The sequence below is a fragment of the Streptopelia decaocto genome (assembly GCF_964273445.1).
Source record: "Streptopelia decaocto genome assembly, chromosome: 14".
Classification (NCBI taxonomy): Eukaryota; Metazoa; Chordata; class Aves; order Columbiformes; family Columbidae; genus Streptopelia; species Streptopelia decaocto.
In genome coordinates, this window is record NC_138669.1 from 53,272 (window position 1) to 70,590 (window position 17,319).

General features: G+C 50.8%; 1 protein-coding gene across 4 annotated transcripts; it reads left to right on the plus strand.

Annotated features, from left to right (window-relative positions):
* The first annotated feature begins 328 nt into the window (after positions 1 to 328).
* Positions 329 to 15,363, plus strand: SLC2A10 (solute carrier family 2 member 10). 4 transcript variants are annotated; one of them, XM_082065425.1, is made up of 5 exons: positions 329 to 1,064; positions 2,682 to 4,058; positions 5,068 to 5,190; positions 5,783 to 5,918; positions 14,643 to 15,363. In XM_082065425.1, the coding sequence occupies exons 1-5, from the start codon at positions 557 to 559 to the stop codon at positions 14,656 to 14,658; spliced, it is 2,160 nt and encodes a 719-aa protein (XP_081921551.1). In that variant the 5' UTR covers positions 329 to 556; the 3' UTR covers positions 14,659 to 15,363. The 4 variants fall into 4 exon arrangements, with proteins under 4 accessions (XP_081921551.1, XP_081921550.1, XP_081921548.1 ...); XM_082065424.1 differs by lacking the exon at positions 14,643 to 15,363 and adding an exon at positions 7,066 to 7,566; XM_082065422.1 differs by lacking the exon at positions 14,643 to 15,363 and adding an exon at positions 6,534 to 6,918.
* Positions 15,364 to 17,319: the final 1,956 nt, after the last annotated feature.

The window sequence follows — 17,319 nt, forward strand, 5'->3', positions numbered from 1 at the left end:
CAAACTTCGGGACTTCACCACACTGCAACCCAACCAGTAATTGCAGTTTGCATGAACAGAACGGAGACAGAATGTTTGCATTGTTAAAGAGTTTTGAAAGCACTTCTAGGCATATCAAGCTTTGTAAAATCTTTGTTTTACAAACTGCACTTTGAGATACATGAGTTTAGTCTCAAACTCGGAAACATATCTTGCATCCAAGTGCAAGTCCCAGTGTCTTTTGTGCAGTAGGCAGCAGGAAGGGTCCTGTTCCACTGAGCAGAAAAAGAATGTGAATTGCAAGGGAAGCTGAATACTGAAATGCTTTGCCTAGCAGAGCGCTGTGCTGGGGGGAGGAGATAAGCTCGAGAGACTGATCCTTTCTTTTCCACACAAGAGAAAGTTAAGAGTGCAAACTCAGGCTGCTTTTTATTTTTTTTTCTTTTAGCTTTGAAATGGCCACTGCTTTCCCAGCTGGCTTCCGTGGCTTTCCAGCCGAGCTACCTGAACTATAATAAACTGTCAGTCTCTTGGGGGCTTTCTAGAAGCTTTCTCGTGTAGAGGAGTGAAGGTCTGCATGGGAGAAGGTCTGCAGTCAGCGAGCAGAGATCCCTTCCCTGAGCTAGAGACTGGGGACAGAGCTGCCATTCCAGCAACCAAAGCCATATCCTGCCATGTCCTCGTTTCCAGACCAATTAGCAACATACTCCTGCTAAAATGTCCCCAGCCACTCTGCGCGGCCAAACCCGGACTGCACGGAGCGCTCACACGCCCAGCCCCGGGTTACGGTGCGGCGGAGCCAGACTCACTCATCACCCGGGTCTTCCGCTCCGTCTTCCCGGCCCTTTGCATCAGCTCCCCGGGGCGGTGTCCGCCCGAGCAGCACAGCCCGGCGAGGGCGACCCTGCCGGGACACCCCCGGCTCCCGGACGGGCGGGCACGGCGACTGCACGCCCCAGGCAGCCCGGCCGGGAGGCAGGGCGAGAGCGACGTGGCGCTGCGCGGCGCCGCTCCCGCCGCCGGACCCCGCTCCGCCCGGACCTGCGCCCGCCGCCGCGGAGCGCCGGGGCTCAGCCCCAGCATGGGTGAGTGCCGGCCGGGCGGGGGGCGGGGATGGCCGAAGGGGGGCAGCGAGCCCCTTTCGGGACGGGACAGCCGGGTTAGGAAGGGGCGCGTCCTGCCCCAGGAAAAAGTTTCCAAAAAAAAGTTTTTAACTTTTCCTAAAGGCTGGGACTGCAATTCTCCACCCTCACCAGCCCCCTGTCTGTTTTTTTTTAGCACTCCCAGCAGCAAACACAGCAAACAGAGAGAAGTAACTTCCTGGGGCAGAGCCCCTGGGGCCGTCCCGGGAGCACAGCGGGGAAGGGGCTGCCTCGGGGAGCAGAGCCCCGGGGAGCAGGGGGGGCAGCGACCGCTGTGCCGCCGGCAGCAGCGCCTCTTGCCATGCCTGTTGGCGTGGGTGTAGGCAAGCAGGGACTTCAGCAGCCCAAAAGTCAGCGCAGCCTCGGCCAGGTCAGCAGCACCGGTCACTGCTCAGTCCTGGCACGCAGACCGGGTTTTGCGCTCGGCAGGGAATCGCCCGGCGCAGTTCCTCGCGAGACTCACCAGACTTTCTGTATTCATGTAAGGATCTGAAGAGCCTTCAAGTTCCCCAACTAAATCAGAACAGACTATACACAAAGCTGGATTTCAATCAAAGTTCATCAACTATTACATCTCATCAAGTTAGCAAGAAATGCAGCAAAATCTGATGGAATCAGCTGTGGTGTTTACAGCATAGTTGGCTGTGTCTAATTGAGTTTGTGGCTTGAAACTAATGTCATGTCCACTTTATGCAAAGCCTTTTGTTCTCAGTGAGCAAATATTTTTTCTAATTATTTGCATAACATGTACAAGGAGTGATAAAAGCAGTGCAGGTAGTCACAGAGCATGGCAGGAGGGACTGGCGTGTAACTGGGATGGCATAAGTAACACAAATGAAACACAGAGGTTACAGAATAAATATAAATATAGCCATCACTGAGAAATAACCTTTATTCCTAGCTATGATTAAAGGCTGAATAGAGACACTTCCTATTAAAGACAACTTGTGAGGGGAAAAAAGCCCATAGGCAAGGTGAGGAAAGCTTTCCATGGTCTGGTGGTTGTGTCCACATTCTTTCCACATATAGTCTACTGAAACCGCGAGTATTTCTAGTTAAACAAAGCCAATGTGAGAAACCAGCACAGACCTCTAAACTAATGCACTTATGGATGCCACATGCACCGAAACATGAAGATGATAATGCCGAACAACGCAGATCCAGAAAGCAGAAGCTGCACTTGCTGCCCAGAACAGGTTTTGTAATTTGAATTGAGAAGAGACCACAGAGGATCCCCCGTACAACTCCAGGCAGTACAAATCACTGTTGCATTTAATCACTGAAGTACAAGTTTTAACTTTTTAAACAAAGTCCTATTTTCACAGTTCTGCCCCACAAGTGACTGCCCCTGCCGCTAGTGAAGCGTGCGCAGGCCTGGTGGGTTGTGTGACTGTCTGCATGTGCCTCTCTACACATGACCTAGGGACCTGTGGGGAAATTCAGCATCACGGCTTTATAGATGGAAAACTTTGGGTATCCTAGGAGAGCTTTTTCCAGCTCGTGATAGATTGCCTGCTAGTGTCAGAAGCTTGAACCTAGCATTGCTTGCTTGTTTTGCAGGTCGTGCATTGCTGGTCCTCCTCTTGTCTGCAACAGTCTCTCTCCTAGGTGGGCTGATATTTGGATACGAGCTAGGGATTATCTCTGGTGCACTGCTGCAGTTACAGATAGACTTTCACCTCAGCTGCTTCAAGCAAGAAATTCTCGTGAGCGCCCTCCTTATCGGAGCTCTCCTCGCCTCTCTGGTTGGGGGGATCCTCATTGACGTCTATGGACGGAGGAGAGCAATACTGGTCAGCAACTTGGTCCTGTTGGTTGGCAACCTTATTCTCACATTGGCAAGGTCATTTATTGGGCTGGTCATTGGGCGCATGACCGTGGGCTTTGCCATCTCTGTCTCATCCATGGCCTGCTGCATCTATGTCTCGGAAATGGTGGCTGCTCATCGGCGAGGGTTGCTGGTGTCTCTCTACGAAGCGGGCATCACTGTAGGCATCCTCCTGTCCTATGCGCTGAATTACACCTTTGCGGACGCCGATGAGGGATGGAGGTACATGTTTGGACTGGCCATTGCCCCCGCGGCCATGCAGTTCCTCAGCATCCTCTTTCTCCCTGTGAACCCTGTTAAATTAGGCTCATGGGACTCTGACTGCCAGAAGGTCCTCATTCAATTGCAGAGCACTGAGGACAGAGAGATGGCAAAGCAGGAGCCCTATAAGGAGAAGCATTACTCATTTCTTGACCTTTTCAGGACCAAAGACAGCATGAGAAGGCGGACTCTGGTGGGCCTGGGACTGGTGCTCTTCCAGCAGTTCACTGGGCAGCCCAACGTGTTGGGCTATGCTTCCAAAATCTTCCACTCGGTGGGGTTCCAGAGCAACTCCTCAGCAATCCTGGCCTCTGTTGGGCTGGGGGCAATAAAGGTGGTGGCCACACTTGTCGCGATGGCCTTTGCAGACAAGGCTGGCAGGAGGGTGCTCCTCATGGCTGGCTGTGTGGTGATGGCCATCTCTGTCACCACCATTGGCCTCACCAGCCGCATTGCTCCGCTGGCCATGGCCAGGGACTGCAGGGCAGCCACGATCCCCAACGCGTCCCACAGCCTCACCCAGCACCCCCTGACACCCCTATCCTCCCAGCCTGTTGTGTCACCCATCCCACCAGCATTAAATGCTGTAAAAAGTCAGGCAGGCCCTGGTTTTGTTGCCGTGAGGAGCCTTACAAAAGTTTTTGCTAGTAGTCAAAGCAGAGAGATTGTTTCCGATTCTTCTCTCACTCAGAAAAGGGACTTGGTAGGTCAGTCCAAAAAAGAGACAGCGAGAAGCACCAGCCCTCCTTTCAGTGGTGCTCCCTGGACGGAACATATGGTTTTAAATTGGATTACGCTACTGAGCATGATGACTTTCGTGAGTGCCTTCTCAATTGGATTTGGACCAAGTAAGTATGGTGTTTATATACCCTCGCACTAAGAGAATAAAACTAGCCTGCTTGAAATGTTCATCATGTATCTGCTTTACCAAGCAGCTCAGTGTCTGCAAACTGGAAATATATCATTTTCAGCCCACCGAATAGTTTTTTAGCATTGCAGCTCTATCAGCTGTAAGGCTGGTACAGCGTTAGAATAATTCCTCTTCCATGCTATCACTACCCTTGTAGCGTTTTTCTTTGATGTCACACTCATTGCAAAATCAGAGCATCACACAAGCTCTACCTAATCTTCATAGCACCCTGGTGAGGAGGAAAATAGAGGGTTGATGGGCTGAGGGGCTTCTGCTGTGCAATGAAGAAAGCTAGAGGCAGAAGTGGAACCTCCTTGGAAGTTTCTCAGTATCAGCTGGTCTTTTTCTGAAATTGTTATTTATTCATCAGATGAGAACAGCGATTAGTTTGTGCTTCCATGTGAGCTCTGCTGTTTTCTGGCATTTATTGCTTTAAATGCTTTGATGGGAGAAAACTCCACCTAACTTAAGGAAAACAGAAGTGCAAAGCAAGTATGATGGGTTTGACAGTGACCCTGTAAATTATTTCAAGTAAAATAACCCTGGGATAGGAAAGATGGCTTTAAGATACGTATTGCTTTAGCCCAAACACAGCATCGTCTCTCTAATCCTAGCCCTTTCTCATTTCTTTACAAAGAGCATGTCCTGATAGCAGATGTGCCAGATCTTTTCCATCTTCTGTGAACGGAATGACCAACCCCCGTGCTTTCTCCTTTGCTCCCTGGGCTTGTTCACTCGTATTTTATTCCTTTGTGGAGCGCTGAACATTGTAGTTTTGAAGTGTGCTGCTGTGATCGGACTCGGAGCTGGATGAATGTTTGACACCACCAGCAGTGGGTGGTGGTGAAGCCAGAGTTTAAATCCCCTGCTGAAATCTTCTGTGCCCATTTCTCAAATGAATTGCTGAACTCCTACAACTGTCTTTCTGATCTCTCTAATCCATGCAGTGACCTGGCTGGTCCTCAGTGAGATCTATCCTGCTGGGATCAGAGGACGAGCCTTTGCCTTCTGTAACAGCTTTAACTGGGCTGCTAATTTACTGATCAGCCTCTCCTTCCTGGACCTCCTTGGTAAGTGGCCGTCCCCCATCCTCCATCTCCCACAGCTGGTTAGAGAATGTGGCTACCACAAGCACTTTGGAGACAAGGTGACATTTTGAACCCTGGGGACTTTACACCAGAATAGGTGTGACCTTGGTGCCTCTGAAAACAGAAAAGCAGGCACCAGCAACACTGGTCTGAGCCCCTCCAGCACCTGTTTTGTAAAAGTGATCCATTGCCCACTGGGCTGTACCGTAGCACTGCAGTATCAGGAAACCATGGAGCTGGCAGCTTGCACGCCAGGAGCTTTAGGACATTTATTCCTAGCAGGGCTCTGGGCTGAGGCTCTCAGCAGGTCCCGGGGCCCTGGAGCTCAGCTGCCTTCTCCTTCCCTGTGGTGCTGCTGGCAAAGCCTGGTGTGAACCATCCTTCTTCCCTTGTGGATTCCCAGTCCAGGCCTTGCAGATAAGGAGCTGCCCTGCCATTTTTAGGGCTGCTTCTTGAACTCAGATGCCCCAGGCAGGCACCAATGACCACCTTGCAGTAAGCAACCAACTTCCTTTGTAACCCATGATGTGACCTGCCTCCAACAGACCCTTCACGTACTTGAATCTCTCTGCAGATGCCATTGGTTTCTCCTGGATGTTTCTTCTCTATGGACTGATGGGAGTGTTGGCTGTTATATTCATTTACATTTTTGTGCCAGAAACAAAAGGACAATCCTTAGAGGAGATAGACCAGCAGTTCTCCAGGAAAAGGTACGTATGCTGTTGTACCAGCGTGAGTGCTGGCTTTGGGTGCTTCCCACCAGCAGTCCCCGAGGTCTGTGACACTGGGCAGCTCAGGGCTGTTGCAAAGTCTGGTCGGTGTTGGTGAGAAAATCTCGAGCTTGCAGCAGGGCTATGGGATGGGGTGTGAGAGCTGCGGTGCGGTCCATCAGCCGGTCACTGCGCTGAGCCTTGCGGACGTGCTGCTGGAGGGCACGAGTGACGTTTGCGAGGAAAGCAGCTGAAAAACAGGGCTCGTGGTTGAGAAGAGGAGAGCAGGACAAGAGCACAGAGCAGGCGTGAGGTCCTTAGAGTAATCCTGGGCTGATCCATCTCCTCTGAGGCAGAGACATCTCCTGGAGTAGCACAGGCCATGGGCTCTCACCTGGTAATTTCCATGCAAGGCCTGTAATTCTGGCTGGGCAAGGGAAGATCAGGAGGTCTGTCCAGTTCCGATTGCGGAGGAGGTGGCAGGGCAAGCATTGCTGCAGCAGAGAGAGGTTGTGCAGCCGCACAAGACAAGCGCCAGAGCACACACCCCGTGGGGGGGCCGGGAAGGGTAGCGGCTGTAAACCCCTGCGGCAGCTGACCTTCCCCATTGCCCAGCAGGCTGTGGGAAAGAAACACGTTTAAGCAGAGACGTGGAAGAGAAACGAGCTGCACGCATACCCAGTACCAGAGAGTGGGGCGCACAGGCAGCGCATGAAACCGGTGACGTGCCCGCAGCATCACCCTGAGAGGAGGAGCAGGCTGTGCCATGGGAACAGTGCCTTTCTGTGGCCTTTAACTGGTGCCCCCTGTTCAGAGACTGTTCTCACCACAGTGCCTTTGATCGTGGGACACACCAGTAGCTGTCATTTGGGTCCTCGGAGGATTGTAGGTCCCAGGCAGGGAACGTGTCCTTTGATACTTTTCACGGTTTGTATCTCCTATCATTTAAAGAGATTAATGGTTTTGTGCACAGCAATTAAAGCACAACTTTTGCTGACAATGCTTTCCATCTATGCACTTCATTTATCAGCAAAGTATATGGTTTTCTAGTTCTTTGAAATACTTGATGTTTTACAGAGGGGACAGTAGTACAGGAGAAATGTGTCAAGCACTCAGCAACGTACGTTAATATTGCCACCCTTTGTAGTGTCTACGTAGGAGCCTGAAGTCTGAGGTGGAAGCTCATGCAGATACACACCCTGTGTCAGAGGAGACAGAGGGAGTGCTGGCTCACAGGCTGCTATTTGTCCGTGTCAAGACCCAGTATCTCACCTACCTTACCCAAGGCCCATGCTAAACACGTGTAGAACTACATCTCATGTGTGCGTTTGGCTGCCGCCTTTTGTATGCCAGGGCTGCTTTGCATGCATGAACATGGTCTGCATGTACAAAAATGCACACTATATTCTGGTACCTTCTACATGTTTTCCACCTCTTACAATTGTACATTCTTTGATTAATTCACCCCTCCTACTGACATATATGAGTTATAAAAACCCACCTGACAAACACCACGCTCACCCCCCCAAACCTTGTGAGAGAGAAGGAGCTGGTGTCCTGCTGAACAGCCAGCCTTGCCTCTTTTGAACCTCTGAAGGAACTAAGCCCCAAAGCTTGGGGTTTTCCACTGAAAATGCAGCTCCTTGGTGACCAGTGACTGCTACACTGAACCACCTGGTTGGCACCATAGGGACAAACACAAAAGATGGGGCCACATCACTCAAACTCTATGTCAAAGAGAAGCAAGAAAAACAGGAAAATGTAATTCAGCCCAGGGCTGTCAGGTGTCTGCCATGAAAGTGCTTTTCTCCTCCTACTGAGCAATAGGGGTCACCCGTGACCTTCCTCACCTACCTCAGCCTCCCCGCTCCACCTCTGCTGCAGCTGGAATTTGGCACTCATGCTCTGCTGACACTGTCACCTCAAGGCACACAAGCACACCTGCAAAACAAAAAACAACTGTTTTCTTCCTGCCAGAAAAAACCCTGTGAATACCCTGTGTATCAGGGTAACTGATTTTCTGGGGATAAAAAACTACTAGTGCTGTCTTAGGAGTTAAAGTCATCATCCACCTTATGGCTACAGACTATGACTGTTAGGAACAGGATCGTGTGTTCACCAGGGGCTTCCCAGCCACGAGGGATGGGGACAACAGGATGCCTGCATGCACCCCTGTGTGCGTATATATATATAGGTACACGTGTGTATATATATATATATATATACACACACACATATGGTTGGAGGGGGTAGGGCGAAGGGGCCGCAGAGCTCAAGAGCAGTTTGTCTTGCCGGGCTGTGACCATCCACCGCCCGCGCCAGCCGCGCTGCGGGATCCGGCCCCCGGGATCGGGCCCGGCCGAGGGCGCAGCGCGGCGGCTCAGCCGCGAGGGGACACCCCGGCACCACGGCACCGGCCCTTCCCGGCCCGAGCTGCGCCGCGGCGACAGCCGTGTGCCACCGTGAGGACACAGGCGGACAGACACACCCCCGGCACCAAAGTCTCAGCCCACCTCACCCCTCGGAAACAGCGTCTGAGCCAGAGGGACCCCCCACCCCGTTGCCCCCCCGTGCTGTGCCCCCGGCCCTGATGGACCCCAGAAAGGGGGAAATGGGAATGGGAAATTAGGGGCACCCACGCATAGGGGTGAGCAGGCAGCTGAGGCTGCTCTGGGGGACAAGGGGAAGGAATGGGGACCCTCAGGCCTCATGAGAGGCTGGATGGGTGCAGGTCAAGGACTGGCTGCTGTGGCAGCAAACAGTGCTGGTTGGGTTGATGGGGGCAAGTTAGCTCTGGGGGCAGTGAGCAGGGCCACTGACATTGCCAGGGCTTGTGGGTGACAAAATAGAAAGCTGTTAGCTTGTGGTAAGGGGCTTAACAAGCCCAGGTAAGTGGGCTGTCTTTCTTGTTCTCTTCAGGAAAGCATGATGCAACTTTCCAAACCAAACAGCTTCAGCCCGTGAAGCAGGGGGAGCTTGCAAGGGGCTGTGCGGTTCATCACACTGAGCGTGGCGGGTTTGGGTGTCTGGGCTTGCACAGAGTGCCAGGGAACAAGAGGAGGTGCTGGAGGAGGCTGGGGGTGCTGCAGAGCAGAGTCCCACCTCCACTCTTGCAGCCCTTGCGATGAGGGGGTGTACGCACCAGGGAAGGGCTTCCTGCTGGGGACACCCCTCTGAACCGGCCAGCTGGTATCACGGGGTCCTGCACCTCCATTGCAGCAGAGCTGGGCTGGTGGGACCAAAAAAGTGAAAGGCTATAGAGAATTGTTCAAATTAGAAGCTGGAGGAAAGTCAGAGGGTATAGAAATTCAGACCTGCACCCCTTGTGAGGAGGATGTGGCCAGTACACAATGAAGGAGCAGCAGGGAAATAAATGGCACAGCTGCAATAAATAAGGTGAGTTTGATTGTGTAGAGTACTAACAGACCCACAGGAACAACCAAACTAGGGCAAAACTTAGAGGTGCTGTCGCTATACCAGAAGCTTAAAAAAAAGTAAGATAACACTGATCTCTCCGTATGACAACCCCAGTACCAGCAGAGATTTCTTGATGGGAGATTCCAGATTCCAAGAGGAAAAATGGAGCCAGGACTATGTTACTTGTCCCCATCACAATAAAGGTAATTGTCAGCAAATCTAAAGTGAGATTAGAGAAGCTGGTGGGTGCAGTGAGCCACCAGGGAGAGAGAGGAAAACAGCCTGGGGAGAGCAGCGAGTGTCCCGGACCAGGCGGCACCGGCAGCAGCGAGGGGGGCGGCTGCTCGGGTCGGGGGGGAGCGGCGCACAGGACCCGCTTCACAAGGTGCTGGTGGCAGAGCCGTTCTCTGCCAGTGACCGCAGAACAGCCGATTTAATGTGTAGTGGGAGAGAGCACACCAAATAAATCCAGCGTGTGGCTCTGCAATTTCAAGAAAGGGAACTATGAAAAAATAAGGTGATTAGTCAATAACAACAAAATGAAAAGGAACAGACAAAGAAAGGAGCCTGCAAGCAGTCTGGAGGTGATTAAAAAATGCTCTATTAAAGCCCAAGTAAAACATGTGCCACAACTCAAAAAAGAACTAAGAGGTCCTAAAAAACACCCTGCCTGACTCACTGCTGCACTTAAGGAGGTATCACAGGGAGAAGGTCAGCACTTTAAAAGTAGAAAGGTTTCCCACATGAGGAGAAAAGGAAAACCCATAAAACTTAGCGAGTAAAGTGTAGACAGAAAATTAGAAGAGGTAGAAAAGAGCACGAAGGTTTATTTGAAAGATTCCTTGCAAAGATTTTTTTTTTTCCTAAAGTTTCTTTAAATATACCAGAATTAAGCGGCTGGCTAGGTAGCCATTTCTCAGTACAAAGGTGTTACAGGGCACTGGGGAGGGTAAGGCATAACTCTGTATTTATCTTCATTACTGCAGGTATTTGGGAGATCCTCACACCCAGGTTGTAGCTCGTAAGTTAGAGAAATCAGATCAACGTGGCTTCATGAGCAGCTGCTCTTCCAGAAGACTGGCAGATTGCTGAAGTAGCTACCACCTACAAAACAAACTCCAGAAGGGGACGGTGGGAGCTAGAGGACAGTGTCAGCGCCATCCCCGCTGGGGTGGCGGGGTCTGCGCCAGCAGTGGGCACACAGACGGGGGGTGGGAACAGACAGCAGAGCCGGCTGCCTTGGGAACGCCCGCCTTGCCAGCGCGCGGGGCGCCTAGAAGAGCATCAGCATGCACGTGGATAGGGAGAACCGGAGAACCCAACGGGCAGAGCAGATGGACATTTTCAAAAAGATTTTGGCAAAATCATTTTTAAAAATTTACATTGCCCTGGGGTTGAACCAAAGGTCCTTTTATGGATTGAAACCTAGTTCAAAGATAGTCCTGTCTCGCAGGGAGCGAAGAGCAGGGTTTAACAGTTTTTGAGGACAAGTGGAATTCAGCAATGGGGTTGCCCAAGAATCTCTACTAGATCTAGTTTTTTTCAACACCTTCATTTGTGGCTTTGGGAAGGGAAAAATCTCCAGGTTTGTGGATGATGCTCAGCTCTTTGGGGAAAGAAGATGTTTTACCATTGACAAAGGGCTCCAGAAGAACCTTGCAGAAGTGAGTGGACAAAAAGGGCAGCTGAGATGGATGTGACAGGGAAAGCCGCCGGCTGGTGCCAGAGGGCTCTGAAAGCCATCAGGGGTTAGACTGGACTGGAGGAGCCCTTGGCCAGATGAACTCGCTCCCTCCATCGTCATCTAACTGGACTATCGTGTCCCTGCTCCAAATTTGTGAGCCATTAACATAGCAACAGGCTGTTTCTCTTCTTCTCTCCCCTGAGGCTGAGACCTCATAAGACTAGAGGATACAGAAATGCTTGAGGCAGTGATAAATCTTCTTTAGTGGGCCTTTATTTCCTTTTCTTTCACAATATTTTCTTTAGTTTCCTAGCCAATTTTTTTTTCTAAGGAAAGATTTCTGACTTCCTTTGAGCCACAGCTCAACATCTGTCCACATTGGGGGCTGAAGTAATACACTGTTAAGGGGTTTTGATGTCAAGCCCAAAACTCCACCAGGGATTTGTGCAGCTCTCCCCTTTCCTCCCTCCTCCTCTTCAAACAGTCTTTCATTTGCTCTCACTAATTGTGCTGTCATGCCTCTTTCCCCTCAGTTGTGCAGACAGCCCCGCAAGCAGGCAGGTTTCGGTGGCAGATGCCTGTGCTGAGCTGTCTGAGCAGACGGCTGCGCTGCAGCGCGGGCGCGTTGTGCGAGCGCGCCGAGCCACGCCGGGGCGTCCGGGCGCCCCTCCAGCCTGGGGATGGATCAGGCAGTGGCTTCCCTGCCCCTCCTCGGGTTGCTGCTGGATAATCGCTGCTGGCTGGGAGAGCTCCGCCAGCCCCAGCCCACCCGCAGACACCACTTGCTCCCCTAAGTGGGCAGGGTTAGCGGAGCACCTCTGGGGAATGGAAGCAAAGAGTCTTCAGGAGGATTTGGGCTGGGCACAAGGGCACTGCAAAGCCTGCTGCCCCAGGGGAGGTGGTTGTGGGCAGGAGGGGCACGGGCAGGACAGGTGGACAGAGCTGCTCTGGGCTGCGCCTCCTTCCTCGGCACACACAGCCAGAGACGTACGGGGGGTGCGAAGACCGTTGCTTTTGGTGACTTGCATGAAATCGTGCAACAGGGCTTGGGGCTGGGGACCATGTAAATCAACCTGCTCAAATGGAAACCTGCTCTTCAGGCCTTGTCAACAGAGGAAGAATGACATTTTTGAGCAGCTACCACACCTGAAGGCACCTGGGATGCATCAAAATGCTAATCCTGGAGAGGTTCAAAGCTTGAATTTCCTCCTTCGTGCCCAGGGAAGACACTGCCACTGGCATGAAAACTGCGATCTAGCAAGTGGGGCGATGCGCAACTCAATTACGTAGATGATCCTTGTCCTGTTATGTCTGCTTTCCAATTCTTCTTTTGGTCAGAGGGCAGGGAGGATAGTGGGGGCATTATAGGATTATATTTAAGATATCATATATCATATATTATTATTTTTTTCTTTAGTTTAAATATCTGTCTACTTAGATTTCCAAGAGAGGCATTTTTATCTCCCAGGGCCTGCAGACACTCCCTGGGACAGGCTGGGAGGTGGCAGGGTCGGGGCACTCACACTGCCGTGGCACCAGATTGCAGGAGTTGTTAAGTGAAGTTATGGAGCACCGTCAAAGAGCAGACTCTTAAAAAACGCCAACAAGCACCCCTCAACACTTACATGTGTTCCTGTAGTGAGCCGTAGCCAAAATCTGAATGATGTAAGAAAAAAGTACAAACGTTGGCTTGTTGTTGCTTGTCCAGACTGGCTTCAGAAACCAACTTGTACACAGGCAGTGTGAAGTTTGAGGGGCACCATGTACCATCAATGAGTCCTCAAGCTCCAGCCGTGGTAACGTGATCTAGGTGACAGACAGAAAACAAAAAGAAGCATCAGTCCCTGCTGCAAATGCTCCCACAACTCAGCAGTGAAACAAGGGGACAGGGGCTCCACATTATCCCTGTGTACGTGAAGGCAGCAAGCTCAAGGGCTGATTCTACTTAGCGTCTGCTCGGGGGGATATAGGGCTGGATGAAAGAAGACAGGATACACAAAATACGATAACTGGAAAAAATACAAACCAGAAGATGGGCTACTTAATGCAGTACAGATCCAGCAAAACAACCAAAACCAAACAAAAAAACATTCCTCATATAGGAACAAAAATACCACCTCGACCCGGAGAGAACCTGGAGTGAGAAGGCCATGTTGAGATGTGTTTCGCTAGCCTGTGTGTCTCCAGACATCGCGTGGATCAGACCCAAGGCCAGTGTGTGGTGGAGAGTTCCCTCTCGCTGCATGTCCCCTGTCCTCTCTGAAGTGCTCCTTCCAGCATGGGCACCTCCAAATCCCCACGTTTGGTGTCTGACCTGGGACGCTTAGATTGGATATCGGGAAGAACTTATTCCCTGGAAGGATTGTCAAGCATCAGAACAGGCTGCCCAGGGAAGTGGCGGATCACCATCCCCGTAGGGGTTTAAAGACACGTAGATGAGCTTCTCGGGGACATGGCTTAGGGGTGGACTTGGCTGTGTTAGGTTAGCAGTTGGACTTGATGATCTTAAAGGTCTTTTCCAACCAAAATTATTCTATGTTTCTTCCTGCTCTACCTGGTCTTCTTGCGACTGCTTCTGGCCTCTGCTCTCCCAGCCCCGAGGTCTTCCCTCTGCTTAATAAAGTAGCAGAAGGAGAGTTGCTCTCTCTTTTAATCATAGGAGTAAAGCAGGGACAGAAAAGTTAGGTCCCCCAAATACCAGGACACTGATGGCTAGCACAATGAGTTGCCCCGACAGGTCATTCCCCTAGAAAAGGCTGCATGGAGACAAGATACTTTGGGATGGGCTGAGAGTGAGACCTCAGGTGCAGCACTGGGCAATGCAGAAAACACCGCTCTGTCCCTGGGCCTATTGGGACAAATTCAGCCTCTGGATAAGGAGCAATTGCATCATTACCTTTTCTGGGGAGTTTTTCCAGCTGTCTCTAGGTACTTTTGAGCCACTGAGCTGAGGTCACCCCACTGGGAATAATTTTCTCCCTGTTGTGACGCCAGGAGCTGCAAGGAGCCGGCAGCTGCCAGGAGCTGCTTCCCCTTGGAAAGGTCCTCTGCAAGGGCCTGAGGAAACCGTGGTGCTGGGCAGCATGGTCCCAGCGCAGCCATCCCAGCTCCATAGCCCTGGCAGTGCCTGTACTCACCGGCTGCCCCTGGGGGTAACAGCCACCCTTTCCTTCTCACTCAAACTCTCAGCTGGGTCCCAGCGCATGTTGCGACCTCCTGCAGCAATACAAATAAAAATGTCAGTCCTGCAACAAGTAATAGTGTTTCTATTCCTGCTGCCTTTATGATTGCTTTTGCTACTACTAATAACAATATTTACATATTCAAAGCCACAGATGCAACACAGATGGTTTGGTTGGGACCTCTGAAAAAACTTGTTTCTATTACATATATTTATGACAAGGACAGAGGGTTAACCACACAGAGTGCCATATAGAGAACAAATAGAGAATGAAATAATTCCTTCCATATACCAAACAGAGGCCAAAACTCATCCATTCCCTCTCACTGCTTCTCTCCTTTCTAAAATTTGAGACTCTTTTCCAATACCAGGTCAGGGATGGTTTCCATATTTGTTCAGACTTGTCTAATTTTATTTTCCAGTTCAGCTATTATTTTTTCAGATGCAGCTTTTCCTGATGGATGGAAAATACAAAAGGAATCACTCATCTGCTCCCTGCAAGCTTTTTCCTGACCACTGGGAAGCTCAGGCACTATTCCAGGCCTGGAGTAAACCTTGCCTTGCGGAGAAAACTTCATCCTTGTTTGCTGAGTCCACACGTCTGGGAATAATTTAAGCTAAAGGGAAAAGTAAAAGTGTGAAAGACTGGCACCATCCCTGAGTCCCTCGTTCCCTTCACCTTGTGGCCCTGCCTGGGAGGATGGCTGAGGTCAAGCACGATGAACAACCACATCTCCACCAGCCAACACCGTAAAGCAGGCAGGCGGCAGTGCAGGGCAAGATTCTCGGCAGCTTCACAGAAACAGAAAGTGACAGAGCCTGCCAGTCTCACAGCATCCCCTCCTGCTTTTGGGGTGCCCGCGGCAGGGCTGGGGTCTCTCGGCAGCAGAGGAGCTTGGCTTGGGTGGCCACCTTGCTCTTGGCTCCCGGTTTTTCTGCAAAAATGAGGAGAAGCAGAAGGACAAGGCTGAAATTAATTCCTCTCTCGCTTGCATTGATAAATATCTTTGAACCGGAATTATGCAAGACTCACCAGCATGAACAGCTTTCCTGTGAGTGTGCTTTGATCTCTTGTCCATATATTTATGGTCACGTTAACACAAGCGTCTCCCCCACACTCACGGGTGTCATATTTGTGGCCAACAGGACTCCCCAGCCCTTTTCTACTGACAAACACCCTTGGGGACACCCTGATCTTCCTGAGCAGCCCCAGACCTGGCTGCTCCTTCCATGGGCAGGAAGACCAAGAGTAGGAGGAAGAGTAATGTCCTTTGCCACAACACAGCAGTGCTTAAACAGAGAAAGTCGTCGGACAGCACGCTAACGAGTACAGCACGCTAACGAGTACAGCACAGCATCCCCAAGCGCTAATGAGTAATAAAGTGCCCCACAAAACAAAAAGCCCCCAAGTGCTACTGAGGACTAAGTAGTCCCCTAATACTCACATCTCTCTCAGGTCAAATTCCACTCTTTAAACCAATCCCCATTACATTTTACACGTCAGGCTGAAGAAGGCCTCGGAGGGGCTGTTAGGGTCTATTGTAGGGGAATAAAGCAAGTGTCAAAGAGACTTTTAATGCCCAGTTAAAAAAGGCCAAAATACAGCCTGCAGTTACTTGATAAGCTGCAAGGTCTCTACTGGGAGAAATACTTTGTTTTTTAAATGGTCTCAACCCTTGCACACTTAGAGGCTGGCCTTAGCTCTAAACTACAGCTTTGTGAAGTACATTAAAACAATATTAAAAGCCAGGCTTTTGTTCCATAAAGAATTTTAATGCCCTCTTTTTTTTCCTCTCCTTATAACCATTATGACCAGTAATTACTGTGCACAGAGCGCTGCGGATCTCCGCAGCTCCGCGTGCTTTGCAGCATCACCGCTTTCCCAGCACGGTGCCGGTTCCATTGCTGCTATCCCCACCGCCCGTCTTCTCAGTACCAATTACCTTCTCACTTTTTAAAGGGAAACTTGCAAGATTACACCCATTTACTACTTCAATTAAACTTTTTTGTGAACAACTACCCAATCACCACACACTATGGTGTACATCATTTATGGAAATATTTGGACATTAAAAAAATCAGATCTCTGAACAGCCAGAGGTTTTTTCCGAAGCAGATCTGTAATTCGTTCAAAGATTCCGTCTGAGTGTCGACAGCCCAGAAACGCGGGGTTCAGGCTGACAGGGTGTTTCTCGCCATCCCACGCTGCTCCTCTGCGCCGAGGGCTCTGGGCAGACCAGCCCCGGGGCGGTCTTGCTGCTGTCGCTGTGCTTTGGGAAGCATGTTTGCGTGGTAGCGAGCGAGGCCAACACACAAAACTAATGGCATTTGAAGTTCCATGCAAGCCTTGACTGTCAGGAACGCAGCATTAAAAACAAAACTTCAGGCTTCCATATCGCAAAACCTATTAGCTGCTTTACCGTTTTTGCAGTCATGCCAGTTCACTCATCCTGAAGCTTTTACCAAAGCATGACAGCTCATTTGTTTAGCTTGGGCCAGACTTAAAGTGCTGATGAAGCCTAATCTTGTGACCGGTATTTACTTTGGCCAGGGATGCTTTTTGCACAGACGACTTCCTATCCTTCCTAATCTTTCCCGCAGGAAAGGAGCTGGGAGCTGCGAGTCAGGAGGAAGGCAAAGCCAACCAGACATGCAGAGAAAGAGAAACAAATGCTGTACATGTTGGTGAAGTGGGCCAGGTCCAGAGACCTTGTCTGTTAAGGGAAGGAATTGAAGGGGGAGTCAGCACCTCTGCTGTCATCATGTGAGATGTGTCAAATCCATCATTGTTTCTCTGGAATTTTACCCATCTGGAAATACGTCTGGCTGCAACTGCGCCAGCTTCACGGCTGAAGGGTGGAATAGTCTCCACTTGACTCGAATTTATCAAACCTCCCACTGAAACAGAGAAGAATTTTGTGGATATAAACCCCTGGCAAACCCCTGACAGGCTGCTCATGGGTCCCGGCCATCCGTCCCCTATGGAGCCAGGTGGCTCCCAGCAGCGCAGCAAAGCACCGGTGCAAGGAGCTGCTCTCGAGTGACAACAGAGGCAGCACGGGCCCTTCATCAGGCAGCGTAGCTGGATGCCAGCACTTGATAACATGAACTTCCTTGCT